Source organism: Brachypodium distachyon, chromosome 1 (genome assembly GCF_000005505.3).
Source record: "Brachypodium distachyon strain Bd21 chromosome 1, Brachypodium_distachyon_v3.0, whole genome shotgun sequence".
Classification (NCBI taxonomy): Eukaryota; Viridiplantae; Streptophyta; class Magnoliopsida; order Poales; family Poaceae; genus Brachypodium; species Brachypodium distachyon.
This window is the reverse complement of record NC_016131.3, coordinates 33,820,326-33,838,560: the sequence shown is the minus strand read 5'-3', so window position 1 is coordinate 33,838,560 and position 18,235 is coordinate 33,820,326. Positions and strand designations below refer to the sequence as shown.

At 40.8% G+C, this 18,235-nt stretch overlaps 2 protein-coding genes across 4 annotated transcripts; one reads left to right on the top strand and one right to left on the bottom strand.

Annotated features, from left to right (window-relative positions):
- Window positions 1-2,361: 2,361 nt before the first annotated feature.
- Window positions 2,362-3,529, top strand: LOC106865783. Its single transcript, XM_014896594.2, has 2 exons — window positions 2,362-2,850; window positions 2,959-3,529. The coding sequence occupies exons 1-2, from the start codon at window positions 2,733-2,735 to the stop codon at window positions 3,327-3,329; spliced, it is 489 nt and encodes a 162-aa protein (XP_014752080.1). The 5' UTR covers window positions 2,362-2,732; the 3' UTR covers window positions 3,330-3,529.
- Window positions 3,530-4,308: 779 nt separating this feature from the next.
- LOC100840292 (cell division cycle and apoptosis regulator protein 1) lies at window positions 4,309-16,668 on the bottom strand. Of its 3 annotated transcripts, XM_003563697.4 has the most exons (24): window positions 16,480-16,668; window positions 16,207-16,354; window positions 15,976-16,083; window positions 14,495-14,516; window positions 14,220-14,410; window positions 14,109-14,129; window positions 13,952-14,013; window positions 12,933-13,682; window positions 12,788-12,833; window positions 12,236-12,328; window positions 12,065-12,120; window positions 11,820-11,925; window positions 10,896-11,110; window positions 10,771-10,834; window positions 9,833-10,006; window positions 9,721-9,751; window positions 8,681-9,633; window positions 8,496-8,570; window positions 8,225-8,299; window positions 7,045-7,506; window positions 5,387-5,653; window positions 5,231-5,272; window positions 5,079-5,141; window positions 4,309-4,616 (listed from the first exon to the last, which is right to left on the bottom strand). In XM_003563697.4, exons 2-24 carry the CDS (start codon window positions 16,282-16,284, stop codon window positions 4,527-4,529), a joined length of 4,044 nt encoding a protein of 1,347 aa, XP_003563745.1. In that variant the 5' UTR covers window positions 16,285-16,354; window positions 16,480-16,668; the 3' UTR covers window positions 4,309-4,526. The 3 variants fall into 3 exon arrangements, with proteins under 3 accessions (XP_003563745.1, XP_024318167.1, XP_010227596.1); XM_024462399.1 differs by having other exon boundaries at window positions 14,220-14,516; window positions 16,207-16,368; XM_010229294.3 differs by having other exon boundaries at window positions 14,220-14,516.
- Between the last annotated feature and the right edge of the window lie 1,567 nt (window positions 16,669-18,235).

Here is an 18,235-nt window from a genome sequence, read left to right as displayed (position 1 = left end):
CGACGAACGTGCGCGTTGGTCGCCGTGGAGGCGCCTATCCCTGCTGGGGAGATTTGCCAGCCGGTCGTGGAGTAGACAGGCGTCGCACGAGGCTTACCCCGAGGTGCGGTGGCGGCGGCGCGCTCTGGGTGCCCAAGATGGAGCACGAGGAAGATGAGGTGGCGCCGAAACTGGAGGAGCTAAAGATCAAGGAGGAAGCTCGGACCCTCCTGCAGCGGCGCCGCATCCCCCTCGATCTGGTTTCTGGGTACTCGGGACCGACGACGAAGTGGAACAACACCTCATCTTCTTCGTGTGCAAGGCCTCTGAGGAGCACGGCCCCAAGGACGACACCCACCGAAAGGCATTGGACAATGCGTAGCTCGTGCGGGATTTGCAGCAGACCGTGTGTTCGAGCTCAATCGGCGGGTGCGCCTTGCGGACAAGGGGCTGGCACCGCTCCTCCGGTACTCCGTCGCCGAGCCGCCGGAGGTGCTCTCCCGCGTGGACGAGGACGATCAGTAGCAAAGCTGATCGCATTCCTCTTTCCACGAACACCAGGGAGCTTCCGGGAAAGAGGTTTACCTAATTGTACTCCTCTTCCACTAATTGGAGCCAGAGTGGGTTGTGAACAATTTTGGTTTTACAAACTTGTAGCCCCTGGTGTACGAGGACGATCAGTAGCAATTTGTATCTAGTTCATACTCCCTCCATTTCACAAAGGTTGGCGTATCTTGTTTCGTTAAGATAAGGCTTTAACCAATACAAACTCTATTGATATGTGTTTTTTCATACATGAAATTTATATCAATGGATTCGTCTTTAAAAATTCTTGCTAATGATCATGATTTCGTATCATATAACTTACATATTAATAGAGTAACTAGCGGAGTGACCCGCGCAGATTGTGCGGCTAGATTTGTATATTAAAATGATATTTATATGCATCTATAAATAATATTTCTTATTATTTGATAGATTTATTCTATATGCAATTTAAATTTAAAAAAAATGCAATTTAAATATACTGTATCTTTCAGTTACTTTTTGAATATTTGATTCATTTTTACCTAACCAAGATATATAGTTTTGCGTTGATATAGATCTTTTGAATGCATATTATATTGTGGATTAGTTGGTCATTATATGTTTTAGCAAGAGAGTAGGCCCGCGCATCGGAGTCCGATATGATCGCTCCACATACGGCGGTACGCATCCTCACCTACTGTTTCAGCGTTAGTCGTCACCTCTGCTGCAGCGGTTCTCGCCCCCTCCCGGCAGCTCCGGCCTCCCTTTACATTAGCCAAATTAATAGTTGGTCTAAATTTTATGATGCTATTAGAGGTTTTATGATCGGGTCAAGAATTATCAATGACTAATCTGATTTTATGGAGCTATTAGAGTTTTTTTATTACACGAAACGTTTCATATTACCTAAGTAGCCAGATTAAGTAAGAACGGTTATTTCGTATTATTTTCTCTCTTGTCATCATGAGTTGCTACTGAAATTAAGGGTTGGACTTAGCTAATACTCCTATATGAAGTATCCATAAACCATTTTGTATCCATAAACTATTTTTCCCACATGAAGTGCTACTCATAGTTAATTATATATAAATTTTAAAAAGTTTGTTACCTCTGGGATTTATGTGTCTCGGAAAAGATGTTGTTAATTAAAGAGCTGAATATGTTTAGTTCAGGGCAGCAGATTGTATCACTTAAATATGATTTTAGTTAAGATTTCTGCTAGAAAAAAGTTAATCTCTTAGAACACGGTTTCACCTTAGACTGATATACCGGATTTTATTTTATTGGTACTCTCTTCGATTTCTAAAAAATGTCGGCCTATTTTGTACCAGGTTAGTACTAATTTTAAATGCTCATATGCATGGAATTTGTGTCAATTTTAAATACTTTACTTTCATTATTTTTGACATTAATTAATTAGCACATAACGCGTGTAGTGAGCCTAGTCTCCGTAACATGTATGGACTCCTACGATCTATGCATGGCCAACGTGAGTGTATTGGAGTTTGAACACACCCTGTGTCCTCCAAATACGCGTTGAAAGATTTCTGGTCAGATCATATTGATTAGTTTTAGATGGATTTGATTTATTCTCACCCGTACGATAACTTTGAAACAATTTACACTATATAATTTTTGTTACTTTAATTAGATATTAGATTTTTGTCCAAGGTTTGTCTTGACGAAACGAAATACGCCAACCTTTATGAAATGGAGGAAGTATTTAGCAACGAGAAGAGAAAAATCTATTTTAAACCTTGAACTTGTAGAGATCTTCGCAATCAAACCCGACATTCTAGTCTCGGATTTTCGACCCTTGAACTAAAATCCCGGCCAATTAAACCGTTTACTCGAAAAAAAACTGTTTGGTCCGGTGGGGTTGCTTGGTCCGGTGGGATTTTTAAGTTTGGGCCCACCGCTTCTTCTTCCTTGGACACCCCGCGTCTTCTTCCCCATGGCCAACCCCAACGCTCATCCCGCAGTCCTCGTTGTGGGCTGCTGTGACACTGCCGGCGGCAATAAAAGAAAGCAACTTCACTGTCGCCGGAGCTCACGTTGACCTCGCCGACGGACGCACACATTTTCTACGCCGCCGCGCACCTGCGCGCTCTCGTCTACGCCACCGTGACGGCCGTGCTGCCCGTTCCGTCCGTGCGCCGCGCGCCAATCGTGTTGCTGCCCCGCTTCAGCCGCGCCACCACCGTCGTCCGTCGAGGTTGGTGGCCATGGCGCCGATGTTGGCCAGAGTCTCGCTCGCCTACTGGAAATACGGTGGACACACAGACGCCGTGAAGCTGTTCGACGAAATGGAGACAAGGGAAAGGAAAGCAAAGGAGGTCGCATGTGAGTTTCTTTCAGGCAACAAATGCCCAATTCTTTTTTTCCTTGGCTCAGAACGGATGCAAGCCGTGCTCTTTCCAACCACGTTCTGGCTTTCTATTTTTTTAATAGTGCTGGTTTCTCAATCTAGTGGAGTAATCTCTCAGATCCAGGATGATGGATGTGCCATAGCTACGAGAATCGCAGGACAATGCAATTGGCGAGAAGCTGCAGGTGAATTGAATGATGAAATGAAAAACGAACTCGCTGAGGCAGACGGCGGACTCGAGCACGGCCATGGCATCACCTACATGTATGGTGGGGCAGCGCGGGGGGGATGGCGGGGCCAGGGGCGCCCCCGTGGCCGCACTGGCAGATATAGATCGATGGAGAAGAAGCCGATGAAGAAGAAGCCGATGAAGAAGAAGACTGATGAGCGTCACGAGGAGAACCACCGTGGGCTGATCAATCCCGACCGTACCAAACGGTTTTTTTGGGATTAAGGGCTTAATTGATCGGGATTAGTTACGTTAGGGTCTAAAAACCTGTGATTTGAAGGTAGATGATCTCAACAAGTCTACTGAGGTTTTTTCTTTTTTTCTTAACCAAGTTTTCAGGTTACTCTTTTTTATTGTAAGTAACTTGACTTGTTTAGATTTAGATGTTGAACGAAGTATCCGGTGAAACCCTCGTTCGTTGCAAACCGTGCAAACTGCATAAAAACCACGTTTAGAAGTTTTAAAATAATTCTAAAGAAATACCATATGTTGGGACTGTGATGTTCTACGAACCTGCAAAATTTCAAATTCAAAACAAAAGCATTTGGGAAATTAAAAAGAGAAATTTACAATGAATAGTGTCAAACATTGAAAAAACCACTATTCATGCAGAATTTGTCTTTTTCACTGCTACCAAACGAAATTGAGTTTGGACTTGAAATTTTACGCATATATAAAACATTAGTTTTCTAACATATGTGATTTTTTGAGAATTTTTTGAACTTTTTTCACTAGAATTTTCACAGTTAGAGGTGGTTTTCATTGGATACTTCGCCCTTGATTCGTCGGATCAAACAAAACTACTGAGCATATGGGGTTTGAAACCAAGTGCGAAGCCCGGGGATCGATCGTCAAGAGGAATCACCAAGAGAGTGGAAAAATGTTGCGGTTGTCAAGGGTTTGAGTTCATCCAATGGGCTTGGCGCCAAATCCTGCCCACCAGTTCAACACCTCCAAGATCCAATCAAGCACCATAATGGAGGGAGCAAGACGAATGAGGAAGCTGCCGTTGGCGCATGCCTAACCTAGGGTCGGAGTCATCTGCAACACCATTGCAGCCGTCATCAACGCCTAACCTTTATGTCGTTCAATAATATGGTACAGCCGGACATTGTTTGTTTCCAGGTCTGGTAATTATCTTGCGTTTGGTTATCCTGTGTGATGTTATTAGATTGATTCTTGGTGCCGGTAGCGGCCGCAAATGTTTAAGAATTCAGCACGAGCAAACGTTATTACCAAGTTCATGTTGGGTGCAACATACATAATCGAATTTCCTAGGTCAACATACAAACGATAACAATGTGCTAAGTTTAAGAAAACATTCAAAGGAAAATGAAAACAAACTCCCATTGATACTCTTTGAGAACCTTCGACAGATAAGTCCATATCTCAACGAGTTCCTAGGGTCAAAGCAGGGCCAGATCAGAGGCCAACTTTCTTCACGAGCTTTGTGTAGATAATGCGACTATCCCTTGCAGAATTACTCTCAGCAAGAGCAATTTGAACCATGTCCTACAGGCAGCAAACAACATGCCACCGTTAAACAAAAATAAGAAACAACCAAAATGGCCATATATATGTTATCGGAACAGGAATCAGCGTCAATGTTTCTCCAGATGTAAAAACTACACTGTCAATATCGTTCTCACGAACATTTCCTAAGAAGTTAGATTCTTAAAATGAAAAAAAAAATACTTGAACAGCATGTGGACAACTAATGTCAAGCCAAACTTGTCCACCTCCAGCAGGTAAAATTTAGTTACTATCATATTGAGTTGACAATAGGACTTCTGCTACACTAACCTTTGTTTCTTTAACGTGTTAAGCAAGATTATATCGCCTAGAGTTGGCAAATGAAAATAGTGGGTGAACTTAAAAAGACCAGTTTGAAATAGACGAAAAACAAGTTTCAAGAGATAGGATTATGGTACTTAGCACGGAATCCAACTACTGTAGTAGATGCAAGCAACTGACCTTCACATCTCTGTTAGATAAAAACTTCCCCAAGTTGTGAAGAATGCACCTCAAATCATCCACCTGCATTTGTAAAATTAAAAATAATGCAACTTCATATACCTAACTGAGGAACTGCTCCCAAATGAACAATGGTATCACTTACACCCTACCTTTATATAACCAACTCTGTTTTGATCGAAGTACCTAAAAGCCTAAAAGGGCAGGGAAAAGAAGATCATACATTAGAATAAACTGGGATGAATGTAAAAGGTAGAATTTTAACATTATGGCAACTCTTAATATCTTGCATACAGCAGGAAAAATACCTGCAACAGGTCCTTATCAACCACCTCATGCTTTGCCGCGTCTCCTTTTTGTGATGCAGATGTCTTTCCCTCCTTGCCAATTGCCTTTTCTCCAATTTCTATTAAATCTCCCTTCTCTGCTACAGACTGCTTGTCATCTCCTGAAGCAGATTTTTCATTGTTGTTGGCAATATTTTCCAATTTAAGATTATCTGTTGTCTTGTTTCCACCTTCATCGGCAGTTATGTCTTCTGGCTTATTTTCTCTTTCAGTTGAGTTTTCCTCATTCTGCAGGGAAAGAAAATTAAATGCCACAGGTGAACATGGTTTAAGCATAATTAGTTTCACATGACCTACAACGATAAATAAACTAGCTAAATGCACATGTGTTGCTACGGAATTAAGAATATGTATTGCACGAGCTGTTTAAATGCACACACCCTCAAAATTCCCAGTTTTGTGATAAATAATATTTTTTCACAAAATATTCGTCCATCCAATCGACTATAATCAAGAGATCACGATACATACATCTACCACATAATAGGTGGATATTACAGTGATTTCCTAATGATCTAGGAAATATTCTTGGTGGAGTGAAAGGATGACCACCAACTCGGATCTTTATAGAGTAAAAAATTGTAACCTATCATATGATGAATACGGGAAAACTGCATCCTACTACTGCCCTGTTTGTAAATAGATGATATTTTCGACATATGCAGCCTCCACACACAACTTTCATCATACAAATATAGTACAGTAGTAAAATATATTAATTGTGGCACTAGGAAAAATAATCATGACAAATCATACAGTTCTATTCTCACTCGATAAATCTCAAATTTTATAAATATTAGGGCATGTACAATGGAAGAGAAGACCGTCTTCTCTCTTCCTCTCCACGTCATTTAGAGAGACGATAAAAAATGCCTTAATATAGGTTATCTCCTAGTGTCATATCTTGTAATTAATTCATGCATGAATAAAACTAATTTTAAAAAGTGTGATAAGATGAACTCCAGTACAACGGGAAAAAGTGTCTTATCTGCTTACAAAGAGATCATCTCTTAGTTAAGAGAAGGAAAACACCTTTTTTTTCATTTCTCTCTTTCCACACCAGCTTTTATCCTACAAGCTTTGCTAAGGAAAGGCTGACATCAATTTATTGTACATGCCCTTACCCCTTACGAGTCATAGTTAGAGAAATTTGTTTGCGCAGCTCTCAAGTACATCTATAGAAACAAAGTATTTTGTAAGCTCTCAAACATAATCCAAATGTACTAGGGCAAACTAGCCTCCAAAAGTGAGCTCAAGCCAGTCCAGTCCAGGATGAGCTTGCTAAGTTCGTGATTCTGGTTTGCCACTATGCATTCAATTCCACTGGAACTAATTGGGTATGCTCCATATGTAGAGAGATATACATCCATATTTTGGAGAGAAAAATGATTTGATAACCAATGCGAAAGCTTAAATATATTTCAAATTTCAAATTAGATGAAAGATGGATAGCGACAGAAGAAGCATCAGTACTCTTATATGAAAGAAAAGTCCATCCAGATTCCAGTAATATATAGGGAGTAGTTTCTTAAGAAACAGAAGCTAAAAATGGTACGCTTAGTTCAAACTTCAAATTATCAGTATTATGTACAATGCAAAAGGGTGTTGAGAATAGTAACCTGTGATTCCGCCAGCTCTTCAGCAGTAGCATCATCCATGTCCTCATCGCCTTCGTATATTTCTACTTCCTCAGGATCTTCTTCATGTTCAGAATCTCCATCCTCCATTTTCTCTTCAGCAGGAGCATTCTCCAATTTCTCGCGGGCATCTGCGGACTGATCTTCGTCAATCTTTTCAAGACCCTCTTTCAGTTGGTCATGGGTAGCCTCTGGGTGATCTATGGCCATCTCTTGGTCACTCACTTTTATCGGTTCCTCGTGGGCAGCTGCTGATTGATCTGTACTCATCTTTTCCTCACCCTCTTTTGTTACTTCATCATTTTTACCTGGGATATCTCCAGTTAGAGTCTCATCAGTTGTCTTTGGTCGCTTCTCTGAGGATTTCTTGTCTTCCTTCTTTAGATCTTCTTCTCTTTGGCGCTTACGCTGATTCCTCTTCTTAACATACTGCCTGTACAGTTTCTGTGAAGATAAAACCAAACCACATGAGAAAACTGGAAACAGGTTGCTACCAAAACCTACTGGGTGTGACATTCACTTATCTCATCAAGCAATCAGAAAGATTCTTTTCTTTACCAAGTTCCACAAAAAAAAAAGACAGGCAAAACAGAATGACCATGACCTATCAAGTTACAACTTCCAACAACAACTTGGACCATTGACAGGGAACACAAACCTAAACAAACAGATGGTTACAACATCAGTGGAGTGTAGTCAGATTCTCAGTTCTGAACTTCTGATCCAGCTAGCAGGTCTTTATGAAGGAAGCATACTCAGCGACAAAAGTTAGATAGAAGTAGACTAACTTTTGGAAACAAGTTGCAGAGAGATTATAGTACTGGATAACAATGCAACCAGTAGAGCTTCAAATTTTTGACCCTCAGGGTACCCTTTGACCCTCCTTAGTTCAACCAAATGAACTAAAATTTTAAAATGACACAACTTTTTGGAAAACTAGTTCATTTGTTTGAACTAAGGAGGGTCAAAAGGTACCCTGACGGCCAAAAATTTGCAGCTCTAGCAACCAGACAGTAACTTGAATGAGAAAATCAGATGTTGCTAGATATTTAACAAATGAGAAAATGTGGAAAATGAATACACTTCGATAAAAAAATCAACTGGTGATTGTGTGTTTGAACTAACAATACAACTGATGAGACACCTGATTGAAGGAATTTACCTCAAGAAAGGACAAGATAACACAACCCATTCTGTATTGAAGCATTTCGCTGAATGACTCAGCAAACAAAGAAAGCTGAAAAACAAACATAAGAGCAGATCAATGTCAAGCCACATGAGCATCACCTCAAAAACAAGAAGTCTATTAAGAAATTCCGTTAGCATGTTATGCTCCCAAATAAGGTGGCAGCAATAAAGACAAAGAACAGAGCTAGCTATCTCTTGTAATGACAATTAGCAAATAAGTACAGAAACCAGAGAAAAATATGGACCTCAAATACCGACTCCTCTGTATCATTGGTGGTGTAATCTAGGAGGCCATCCAATGAAAGGGATGTTGAACGGAGCTGCAAATAAAATTCTTTCATTTAAGATTTAATGGGCAACTTATAAAACCATGTTTGAATTATGGTATTATATGAAATAAAGAGAAAATATCAGAGCATATTAGGCATACTTTAGATTCTTTACTCTTTTTGCACTGAAGAATGAATCCTGGATGTTTCGGAGGTTCATCAGACTTCTTCTTTTCTTTAGTGTCAGTGAGTGATTTTTTCTTTGGGTCCATCTTCTGGTCTTTATTCTTTTTTTCGTTATCATCCTTTGTCTTATCCTTCTTTTCATCTATTTTCACATCTTTTTGTTCCACGACTTCCTGCTGGTTAACCTCTTTATCTACACTTGACTTTTGGTCATCAGTCAATATGTGTCCCTTCATCTCCAGCTCCTGTTCTTTCTTCTGATTTGGGGTATCTTCAGCAGGAGTTTCCAATCCTTCTTCCAGCTTTGTCTGTGAAGTCCCAGCATCAGTGAGGCTATTATTCTTCTCCGGCTCAACTTCCACTTCTTGTTTACATGTTTCAGAAGGCACAGCAACGGCAGTCAATTCAGATGCTGATGCAGGAACTTTTCTTTTAACAACCCTTCGAATTACCTTCTTCTTCCCAGATTTCTTGGCATCAGGCTGCAGACTGATGCCAGCTCTCTCCTGCTCTTTTCCAACATCCTCACTCTTCTGTTCAATGTGCTCTTCAATTTTGCTCGCAGTTTCTGCCACAGCATTCTTATCAAGCTGAGGCGATTTATTGACTGAAGCTTCACCAGTTGTCTTTTTTCGAACAACTTTCACAACCTTCTTTATTATTTTCTTTTTCACGGGCTTTTTATCCTCGACGACATTGTCAACAGAAACACCACCAGAAGTGTTTCCTTCAACAACCACCGCCATCTTCTCAACTTTGTCCTCAACTTTATCAAGATTTCCCACATCATCCCTAGCAAGATTGCCCTCTCCTTCTTTGCCCTGCTGTTCCATATCAGTATCAACTTCCTCAGTTCCGGTAGCACTGCAGCCAACATCACCCTCCTTTAGGTGATCATCATTCATACTTTTAGCCTCGGTTGGCTTCCCTAAATTGTTTACAAATAGAAAATGATGATTTATTTGTTTATCAGGCAATGAAAGGACAGTCGAGTAATAAGCGAGAATTTTCTAACCTTGCTCCAGTTCCTTTAGATCACCTGGGTTCTAAAATATAACAGGGAGGTAGAACTATCAGTGCTGATTCAGAAGAAGACAAAGATGTTATAACAGCAACCACAAACTAACCTTTTCCTTCTTCATAATCAGCTGCTCCCTTTCTGTCTTTGATTTTCTGTATGCAATCCAATTATTCTTCCATACATCCACTGAAGGTAGGCATTCCGACAGGTTTGGCACAAACAGTACAGTAATTTCTTTGTGACTAAAAAGTCCATCATTGCCAGCTCTGTTGTAATGAACCTGCAGTATAACACACATGTTACATACATACATTACGATGACGACTGCATCAATAATATTCCATAAAATATGTATCGTAAAGAGAATAGCCAAATAAATGTCCTTATTGGGGTAAATGCTCTCATCCTATGGAAGAACGAATACCAGATATTGGTAGGGTTTGATATCGCATTTGCAACTGGCCAGTTACCAGTTATAACTTATATTTACTGATATTATCACCTTTTTATCAGAAAACCCATTTAGAATATTTACATTTTTAGGGATCAAACGGAAATTTTAAAAGAAAAAAATAAGAAAATATCAAATAAGTCAACAAGAAGCTCCAATCTCCAGGAAACGGGGAGGTATAGTTCTTTTACCAGTAAGGCCCTGCTCAGAATGTTGTATTTTTTTATGGGAAGGCCTGGTAATTAGTATAACTTACCCCAAAGTTGAACTGAATACCAGCCCACCCACTAAAAAATTAAAATATATAACAATCCGGGCAGACCTATGTCTTTCCAATCTTGGATGCAATGAACTGGAGAACAAAGTTTCACAAGCATTATTCTGGATAACAAATTAGGACCAGAACACCAATTTAGTGAAACCCGAACCGAATAAATAGGAATGGATGTGCTTTACACTTGCACTGTTTAGAAGAACATCCAGTAATGACCAATTACATAAAAAGGTATCTGATAGAAGGATGATATTTTCATTGAGAAGAACATATACAACAAATAACAGTTCCTAGGAAGTGCCAAGGTAGATTCAAGTACCTCGAGAAAACGGTTCCAATTGGTACAATTAGATAGATCGACTTGAACCAGTTCCTTCACATACCTATGGAAGTAGGGTTAGTAGAATTGCAAGTCATCCACGGTACACTACTTAATAGTCATACCTGATTGCAGTTTGAATCAAGCAAGAACAATCAACCAATGGATTTCCACCATCTAGTGCTGCACTCCAAGGGCCTCCAATAGCAAGAAGTGAACGATCCTTCTTGAATACAGCGAATTTTAAGATATTGTTCAAGTGCACCACTCGTTCCTCCGTGCTTCTCATCGATGTTATGTCAGCAAAGGCACCATTGCTCATACCACTCATCAAAAGTACCTGCACATGACCATATACGATATATCTAAGCACAGCAGAAAATCCATTCACATTGTTAGCTAGTATATAAGGTACAGCACAGCAGAACTTAATTGATTTGGTCTTATTTTCTGGTAATGCTTTAAGTTGCTTAAAAGTACACACAGCAAAACTCAAGTGAATGTCTGTCCCATGTGAGACTCTTGTAGGATCAGACTACCATGGAAACATATAAATGATACTGTTGCCACACAAAAACTGTACTAGTACCATCACAATAGCATATTCTGAGACGTGCCTATGTAAAAAATTCTTTGTGATGGACACATTTTTTTTAACACGGGGAAAACACTTTTTTCATGCGTTTGAAACGGTGCAACCAAAAGCTAGAATTAGACTACAGGTGTCCACCATCCTCAAAACATTACTCCAGTGACAAGCATGACACAGAAAAGGGAAGACCATCATAACACCTTTGGATAGTACAAGCCAGGACCACAAGTTGCACTTCATGTATTTGCAAGCTGTAAGAAGTAACTGTTGGTTTCTACAAACATGAGTGTCGATGTAAAACAATATACCATATCGACCCGACAGATCTTGATATATCATGTACAAAGGACAAGTCACTCAAATCAACAATATCAACTTATCACCAGATCTACTACTAGAAAAACCTACAGCTATATAACTCATACTTCAAAATAAATACAAAACTGCAGAACAAAACCTTTGCATTCCAAACTGTTTCTGGAGTCTTTATGCTTGATGTTTTCTCAGAAGAGGCCAGTACGTTTTCGTCAGCCTTATCATCTTCATAGATGCCATGCTCCAGACTGTTCCATAGAAGTGGCAATAGCATCGTAGAAATTATACCATTAATACAAAGATCGATAATTATAAGCAAGAAAAAAAACCTGTAGAACAGTACATTATGATGTATCTACTTGTGTAGTCCAGTAAAAAAAAACGTACCTTACAGGCGTATGCAAAGAAAGATTTAAACTTTCTTTGGCCCAATTCAAGATAATCTGCAAAATAAGAAAAGTAAATCTCAAATAAGCCAAAAAAATTGATATACAATGCAACCGTTCTACATTGACCTTTGATCAGTGATCAGTGACAGTCATGGATAGAATATCAGACCTTAGAAAAATCTGGAATAACTGATAGCCTAGGATATCTTTTTGTCAAAGATAAGTAGTCTCTCTCATCATCCACCAAGCGAAATGGCAAAACCTGCACCAGAGCAATCCAATTAGCATTAAGTTCATGTTGGGTGTCAAACTAAAATTATTGCACAACTGAACACACTAAAATGTAACGATGAGACTTGGATATAAAGGAAGCAGAAAAATTGAGGAAGGAAGACAACTTTTTCATGATTGCTATGCTTCAGATGTGAATCATTTTCGTATCACAAGAATAAGGTGACAAAGATCTTCAGGTAAGTGCTAACAGAAAAGAGAATGGCTACTAGAAAGTCAAACGGCAAGAATTAGTGTGGATGGATGAATAACTGGAACAAGAATCTATCAGAGATAACAGATCCAAGTGTGGACGTATATGTTCACAAAGAACAGGATTTACTAGGACAAGAGCCACGGAAACCGAAGACCAGAGTGCATCTAGGAGGCTGGTAAAGAAATAATATTATCTTCTGCAAGAACACTGTGACAAACACAACTGTCCGTTTACCTTGCATATATATTCTCTCTTTATTTCTTTAATAGGTGAACGATGCCTTCAGGACAACAAACGAGAGTGTTAGTTTAAAAGGCTGCACCAAAGACAAAGCAGCAACCTATTTGCATCCACAAAGCTATAGAGAACATGGAGACACCTATGCGCAGCATCACGTCGAGGTGAAAGTCGCCGCAAAGGCTTCTCAGACCTAACAGAAGAAGAACGCCGCCGGTCGCCAGGGGTTTTAGGTGGACTGCGCTCTCGCCTTGAATCAGCTACATGCTTCCTGTTCCGCTCCCTCTCCTTCTCACGGCGCTCACGAAGACGTTCCCTTTCACGTTCACGCTCCCTTTCTCTTTCACGTTCTCTTAGTCTTTCACGGTCCCTTTCCCTGTCACGCTCTCTTTCTCTTTCACGGTCTCTTTCTCTTTCGCGGTCTCGTAGGTCTAGGAACTCTCGTTCCCGCTCCCTTTCCAGCTCCTTTTCTCTTTCCAGCAATAGATCCCTTCGACGTTCCTCTTCTCTTAGATCCAGCTCACGACGATAACCAGCCCGATCAACTGCACGATCATCGACCATGGAGGTGCCTGGACGTGCACGGGGTAAGATGCTGTCTCGGTAATCAGAATCTGAAGATGGATGGAGCAGGCCTTTCCCCAAGGCATAGTCACGTCCAGGGGGCAGACCCATCCCATAACCACTACTTGACGATCCTTGCCCATAGCCAAGGCTATCCATGTTTGTCCTAGGAGCTCCTCCCAACAATGAAACTGCCTGTTGTCCTCCATATGGAACATTACCAAGAATGGACAAGTTGCGATGATCAGCTTCGGCTCTTGCATATGCAGCAATTTCCTGAGAATCTTGATGGCTTGGAGCGGACCTTCCTGCAAAGTAATCTGCTTGTCTGCCAGAAATGCATACTTTACTCAGTGCATGTGCTATGTTTTGTTGCAGTGATAAACACACAAAGGATTGCTACTGATTTAGCTTCCAAAAGTGCCAGTGAGATACATCAAAATAACTAATAGAACTTAGTCCTAGGAAGAGATGTTTGGAACATGCACATAGACATTCATTTGATGCACTTGTTTTAAGTGAGAGTAATTATGGTCTAACAGATGAAACAACGCCTGATGCAATCATTTTATATAACCAGACTGTGCGCTAACATACCTCATATCAGACACAGGCTGTAGTTGAGCTTTCAGTAGTGGCTGATGGCGCATTGTTGAACCCTGAAAATTTTAACAGGGTAAAATATATCATAACCTATCACAAAGAGCACTAAAATGGGAGTTACATGGTTTTGTAACGGAAAAACAAACTCTACCTGCTCCACACGGTCATGAATCTGAAATGGAAACAAATTTGGTCATACATGTGAGTTGGTTAAATAATAAGGGGAAAAGGCCAAAAAGGAAAGAGACTGCATGTGACAGACCTGATGGCCTGCAGGTATATGATCAGGATATCTTCTATCCAAATCAGTATGGCCATCTCTCCTGCCAAGGTTAGCTGAGTGTTCACCATACATTCTTCGCTCAGATGTGTAATCAGTACCATACTGATCTAGCTTCTGTGCATATCCACGCACAGCCATATAATCATCGTTTGGTCTTGCCAAGTTGGACCCTGCAGATCCAGATGAGAACTTGGATGACTGAGATAGTGAAGTTGGATGAGTTGGCAGGCTAGTTAGACTAGAAGACTCCGGACCTTTGCCACCAAGTCCGCCGACCTGTAAAAGTTATGTATTGGGTAGTAAGTTAAGATATCATGCAACAAGTTCATGAAGAAGCAGTTGTAACAGTTAAAACTAAAAGGAGGTCTGAAGGAAGTTCCAAACAAAGAAGAAAGTAATCAACATACAAGACAGCTGGAACAAATACATAACTCGGAAATGACAAAACCAAAGATAAGTTTGGTTGGCAAAATTTACACCAAGTATCTGCTCTTCATTGTATGAACTGCTGCTAAAATGGCTTAATGCATTAAATCTGAATATATGCACAAATGAACAAATAATATATGAAGGTAAGAAGATGCATTTTCAGCTCGCAAGAGATCAATTAAGCTCAAGATGGTTACATTTTTCTCATATAATTTTATTCCTTCGTAGACGATGACCTATGTGCTACAAGAGTACTGACTACAATGTTATAATTGACTAACCCAGAAATCATTACACTAAATATAAGCCAGGGTACCAGAAGGCTTAGCTTAAGCTGCATTTGGCATTTCTATGGATTATGATAATCCCATTAGCTGAACTACAAACGGTTTTATGACTGAGAGTCTGAAATGCCCTAGCATCGCTTATTTTCAAAATATTGAATATAGGATGCCTGGTACAAGGTCAGTTAATCAAGTTAGCAAACATCCTTCATGTAAATGTAATGATAATTGGTGGGATCTATTCCATTCTGCTGCTTCTTATTTGGGAGTAAAAAAAACTTCACTTCTAGATAGAAATCCCTGAAGTCTGATCACTGTTTAGACAAAGGAATTATGTAATGCTCATGTAAAATTCTTCGGATGATCTAGTAATTATGCAACGGAAAAGAGAACAAAGTAACTACACTAGAAAACAATGCTGAGATTGGGCTTCATGAAGCTGAACTTCGATGAGTGATATAAAATCAGTCCATAGTTTCCTATTAGCGAAGTTGGAGAAAACAGCAACATTTCTGGGCTTCCAAACCCTCAAAATTTAGTACCACCGCCCAAAAAAATTCAGGCATGGCCAAGACCTATGTAGGGGGTAGGGGTCTTAGAAGCTGGTCACACAAATCAGCAAATTCGATATAGAATGGTGCATACCATATCCATGGCTAGTATGTTTTAGATGTTAGGCAAGATATGGAATGGCATCTTCGGAGCAAGATTCTGGTGCAGATCAACACAATGTGATGAGAGATAGCATCCATCACTCAAAATGGCCATATAGGTTACCAAACGATAGAAATGTTGGATGATAGACATATTTTAAATAGATAAATACAGCGGCACACCCATTTTTTAAAATAGATTATCTATTTGACTTCACTGTAAGATTCCCCATCAACAGACACCGCAGAAATGACAACTCACAGAGCAACTTAAACACGGGAAACAGTAAAGAGCATGAGCTGCATTAGGAGGCTAATAATTTCAATACAATTTGAAAATGAGTTCACGAAATACGGCTAGTTAACCACCTGCTGTGTGCCATACACTGACGCGTAAGGCCCTCCATACTGCCCAGCAGCCCCTTGTCCAGCACGGGCACCTGCAGGGGCTGAGGCCCCAAATCCACTGCTACCAGGCTGCACACAAAGAATGCCAGAATAGCGCAGGTTTTTGCGCAAATATATGATGAGAACCTGCCGCACATCTGAATATATAATAACTAGGCAGATAAAAGATAAGCGAATTTTTCAGATGCATACGATTTGTCCGCCGTAAGATTGCTGCCCGCCGTACGGTGGCTGCTGCCCGTAGGGATTAGGCCCTTTCGGCGGAAACATGACTGACGAGCTCGCCTAGGGGTTCCTGCAGGGTCGCAGGAACCGACCGAAATATTGCAAACGCGAGCCCCTGCGAGACAAATCCTAGAGATCACACCATGAACAGCGAACAAACTTGAACCAATCCAATCGAGAAATGAACGCGAGATGGGTGGAAGCAGAAGATTTGTGCCCGCGGCATGTGCTAGGGTTTACCTGTGGGGATGGAAGAGGAAGAGGAGGATATGGGGGAGAGATGGGGTGAGCTCCAGTTGGAAGAATTCGGGAGTGGTCGAGCCCGGTGGGCGACGAGGAGAGCGCTCCGGTGGAATGGAAGAGGGGCGAGAGGGCTGGCGGCGGCGAAGGTAGGAGCGGGTTATCAACGGGATCGAACTGAATATAAAGTGTGTCCATACTTCGGGGAACTCATACCTGAAATATGGTTCTAAAAATAATTCACGTATTTCTATTTATTTTTTCTGTTTGTCCAACCAAGTTTTGACTGTTTTTAATGTCTATTTTCACGTCAGATTATAAAATACTTCAACGCATGACAGTCCGGCACCACAAACTGAGCCATATTCGTAAATCAAGCTTTTCTCAACGTCTGTTCTTATTTGTTTTCAAATCTTATCATCTGGATTCTTCCACGATCATAAAAGTTTCGCCTCGTTATTTTTACGTGCTTGAGCGAATCGATCTTGAGGGAGTATTTGGGTGAAACTAAACCATTGTTGCCTACGTATTGATAGGTGATGATAAATAAATTTGTCTAACATGGCATGGTTCTGAACTCTTTGCTTTCTGTACCAATATAAATTTGTCTACGTATTGAGGAACATGTCCTGGCAAGCGCCTGGGGCTCAATTCCTTACTGCTCTTCGGCCATTGAGGCTGAGTGTCTTGCCTGTGTGGAAGGATTGCGCTCTCTGTGCTTTTCCGTTGACATTAATCTAGTTGCGGAAAGCGATAGCAAGATCCTGACCAAGGCGATTGGCACTGCCAGCTCGGATCGCTCGGTCATTTGTTTCAGCCTCTGTTCCATCGCGGCCTCCCTGTCCAGATTCAACAGTTCAAAGGTGTGCTGGGTGCCGAGGGCTGGAAATGAGGCGGCCCACTGTTTAGATAAGTTTGCTAGGGAAAAGCTCTCTTCAGGTTTTCTATTTGGGTCGAGCCTGTGTCCTCTCACGGTCTCGACAGACAATGCCTGTAATACTATTATTGCCAGTTAATATAGTATTTTCCCTTAAAAAAAATGAAAAGCTTAAGTTAGGAATAGGTTTCATACAAACAGCCCATACAAAAAAATTCGGAAAATAAAGTATATTAAATACGTTTGACAACGTTGGTGATAACGACCTTAAGGACTTGCTAAGACTGAACTCCCAAACAAACAAAAATGTTGGGAGACATATCCTTCTTGCTTTCGACCAACCTACCCATTGGTAGGATCGGTTGGTTCTTGCACTTGCCTCTGTCACACGAGCTCCTTTCTACTTGCTCCCACGACATCTCTCTACCTGCATCCTCTCATACTCTTCTCACCGGTTCTTCCCTTAACGTTTTTAAAAGATCGGTATGGTCGACCAGAGGGGGGTGAATAGGCGACTAACAAAATTAACTTTTTCTTTTTTTTTCTTGAAAGATACAAACACTTAATCCTAGGGCTCACTACTCTAAAGTGAATGTAATCCTAGTACGACATGCAATAGCCGAAGCACAAGATAAATAATATAGCTTGCAAGAATGTAAAGGGGTGAAATTGGTACCACACGGGAGACTAAGATTTGACTCCAGAGTTCCACCTTTTGGGAGGTTTACGTCTCCGTTTGGATGAGTGCTCTACCACAAAGGTAGAGGCGCCACAAAGGCTCACAACACCACAAAGACGAGGTGAGCTCCACTAATGGTTTCCTTGAGGGTGAACGCCGAACCCTTACAAATTTGACCGGGGCATCACTCCACGAATCAA

What these genes read in the sequence shown, in the direction of transcription:
- LOC100840292 (XM_024462399.1), bottom strand. Translation starts at nt 16,284, where the DNA reads ATGTTTCCGCCGAAAGGGCCTAATCCCTACGGGCAGCAGCCACCGTAC. An exon ending in TCTAAAGGAACTGGAGCAAG is followed by an intron (nt 9,634 to 9,720) that starts GTTAGAAAATTC and finishes TAAACAATTTAG; the next exon opens with GGAAGCCAACCGAGGCTAAA. An exon ending in AAGAGCTGGCGGAATCACAG is followed by an intron (nt 5,654 to 7,044) that starts GTTACTATTCTC and finishes CTTTCCCTGCAG; the next exon opens with AATGAGGAAAACTCAACTGA.
- LOC106865783 (XM_014896594.2), top strand. Translation starts at nt 2,733, where the DNA reads ATGGCGCCGATGTTGGCCAGAGTCTCGCTCGCCTACTGGAAATACGGT. An exon ending in GAAAGCAAAGGAGGTCGCAT is followed by an intron (nt 2,851 to 2,958) that starts GTGAGTTTCTTT and finishes TTTTTTTAATAG; the next exon opens with TGCTGGTTTCTCAATCTAGT.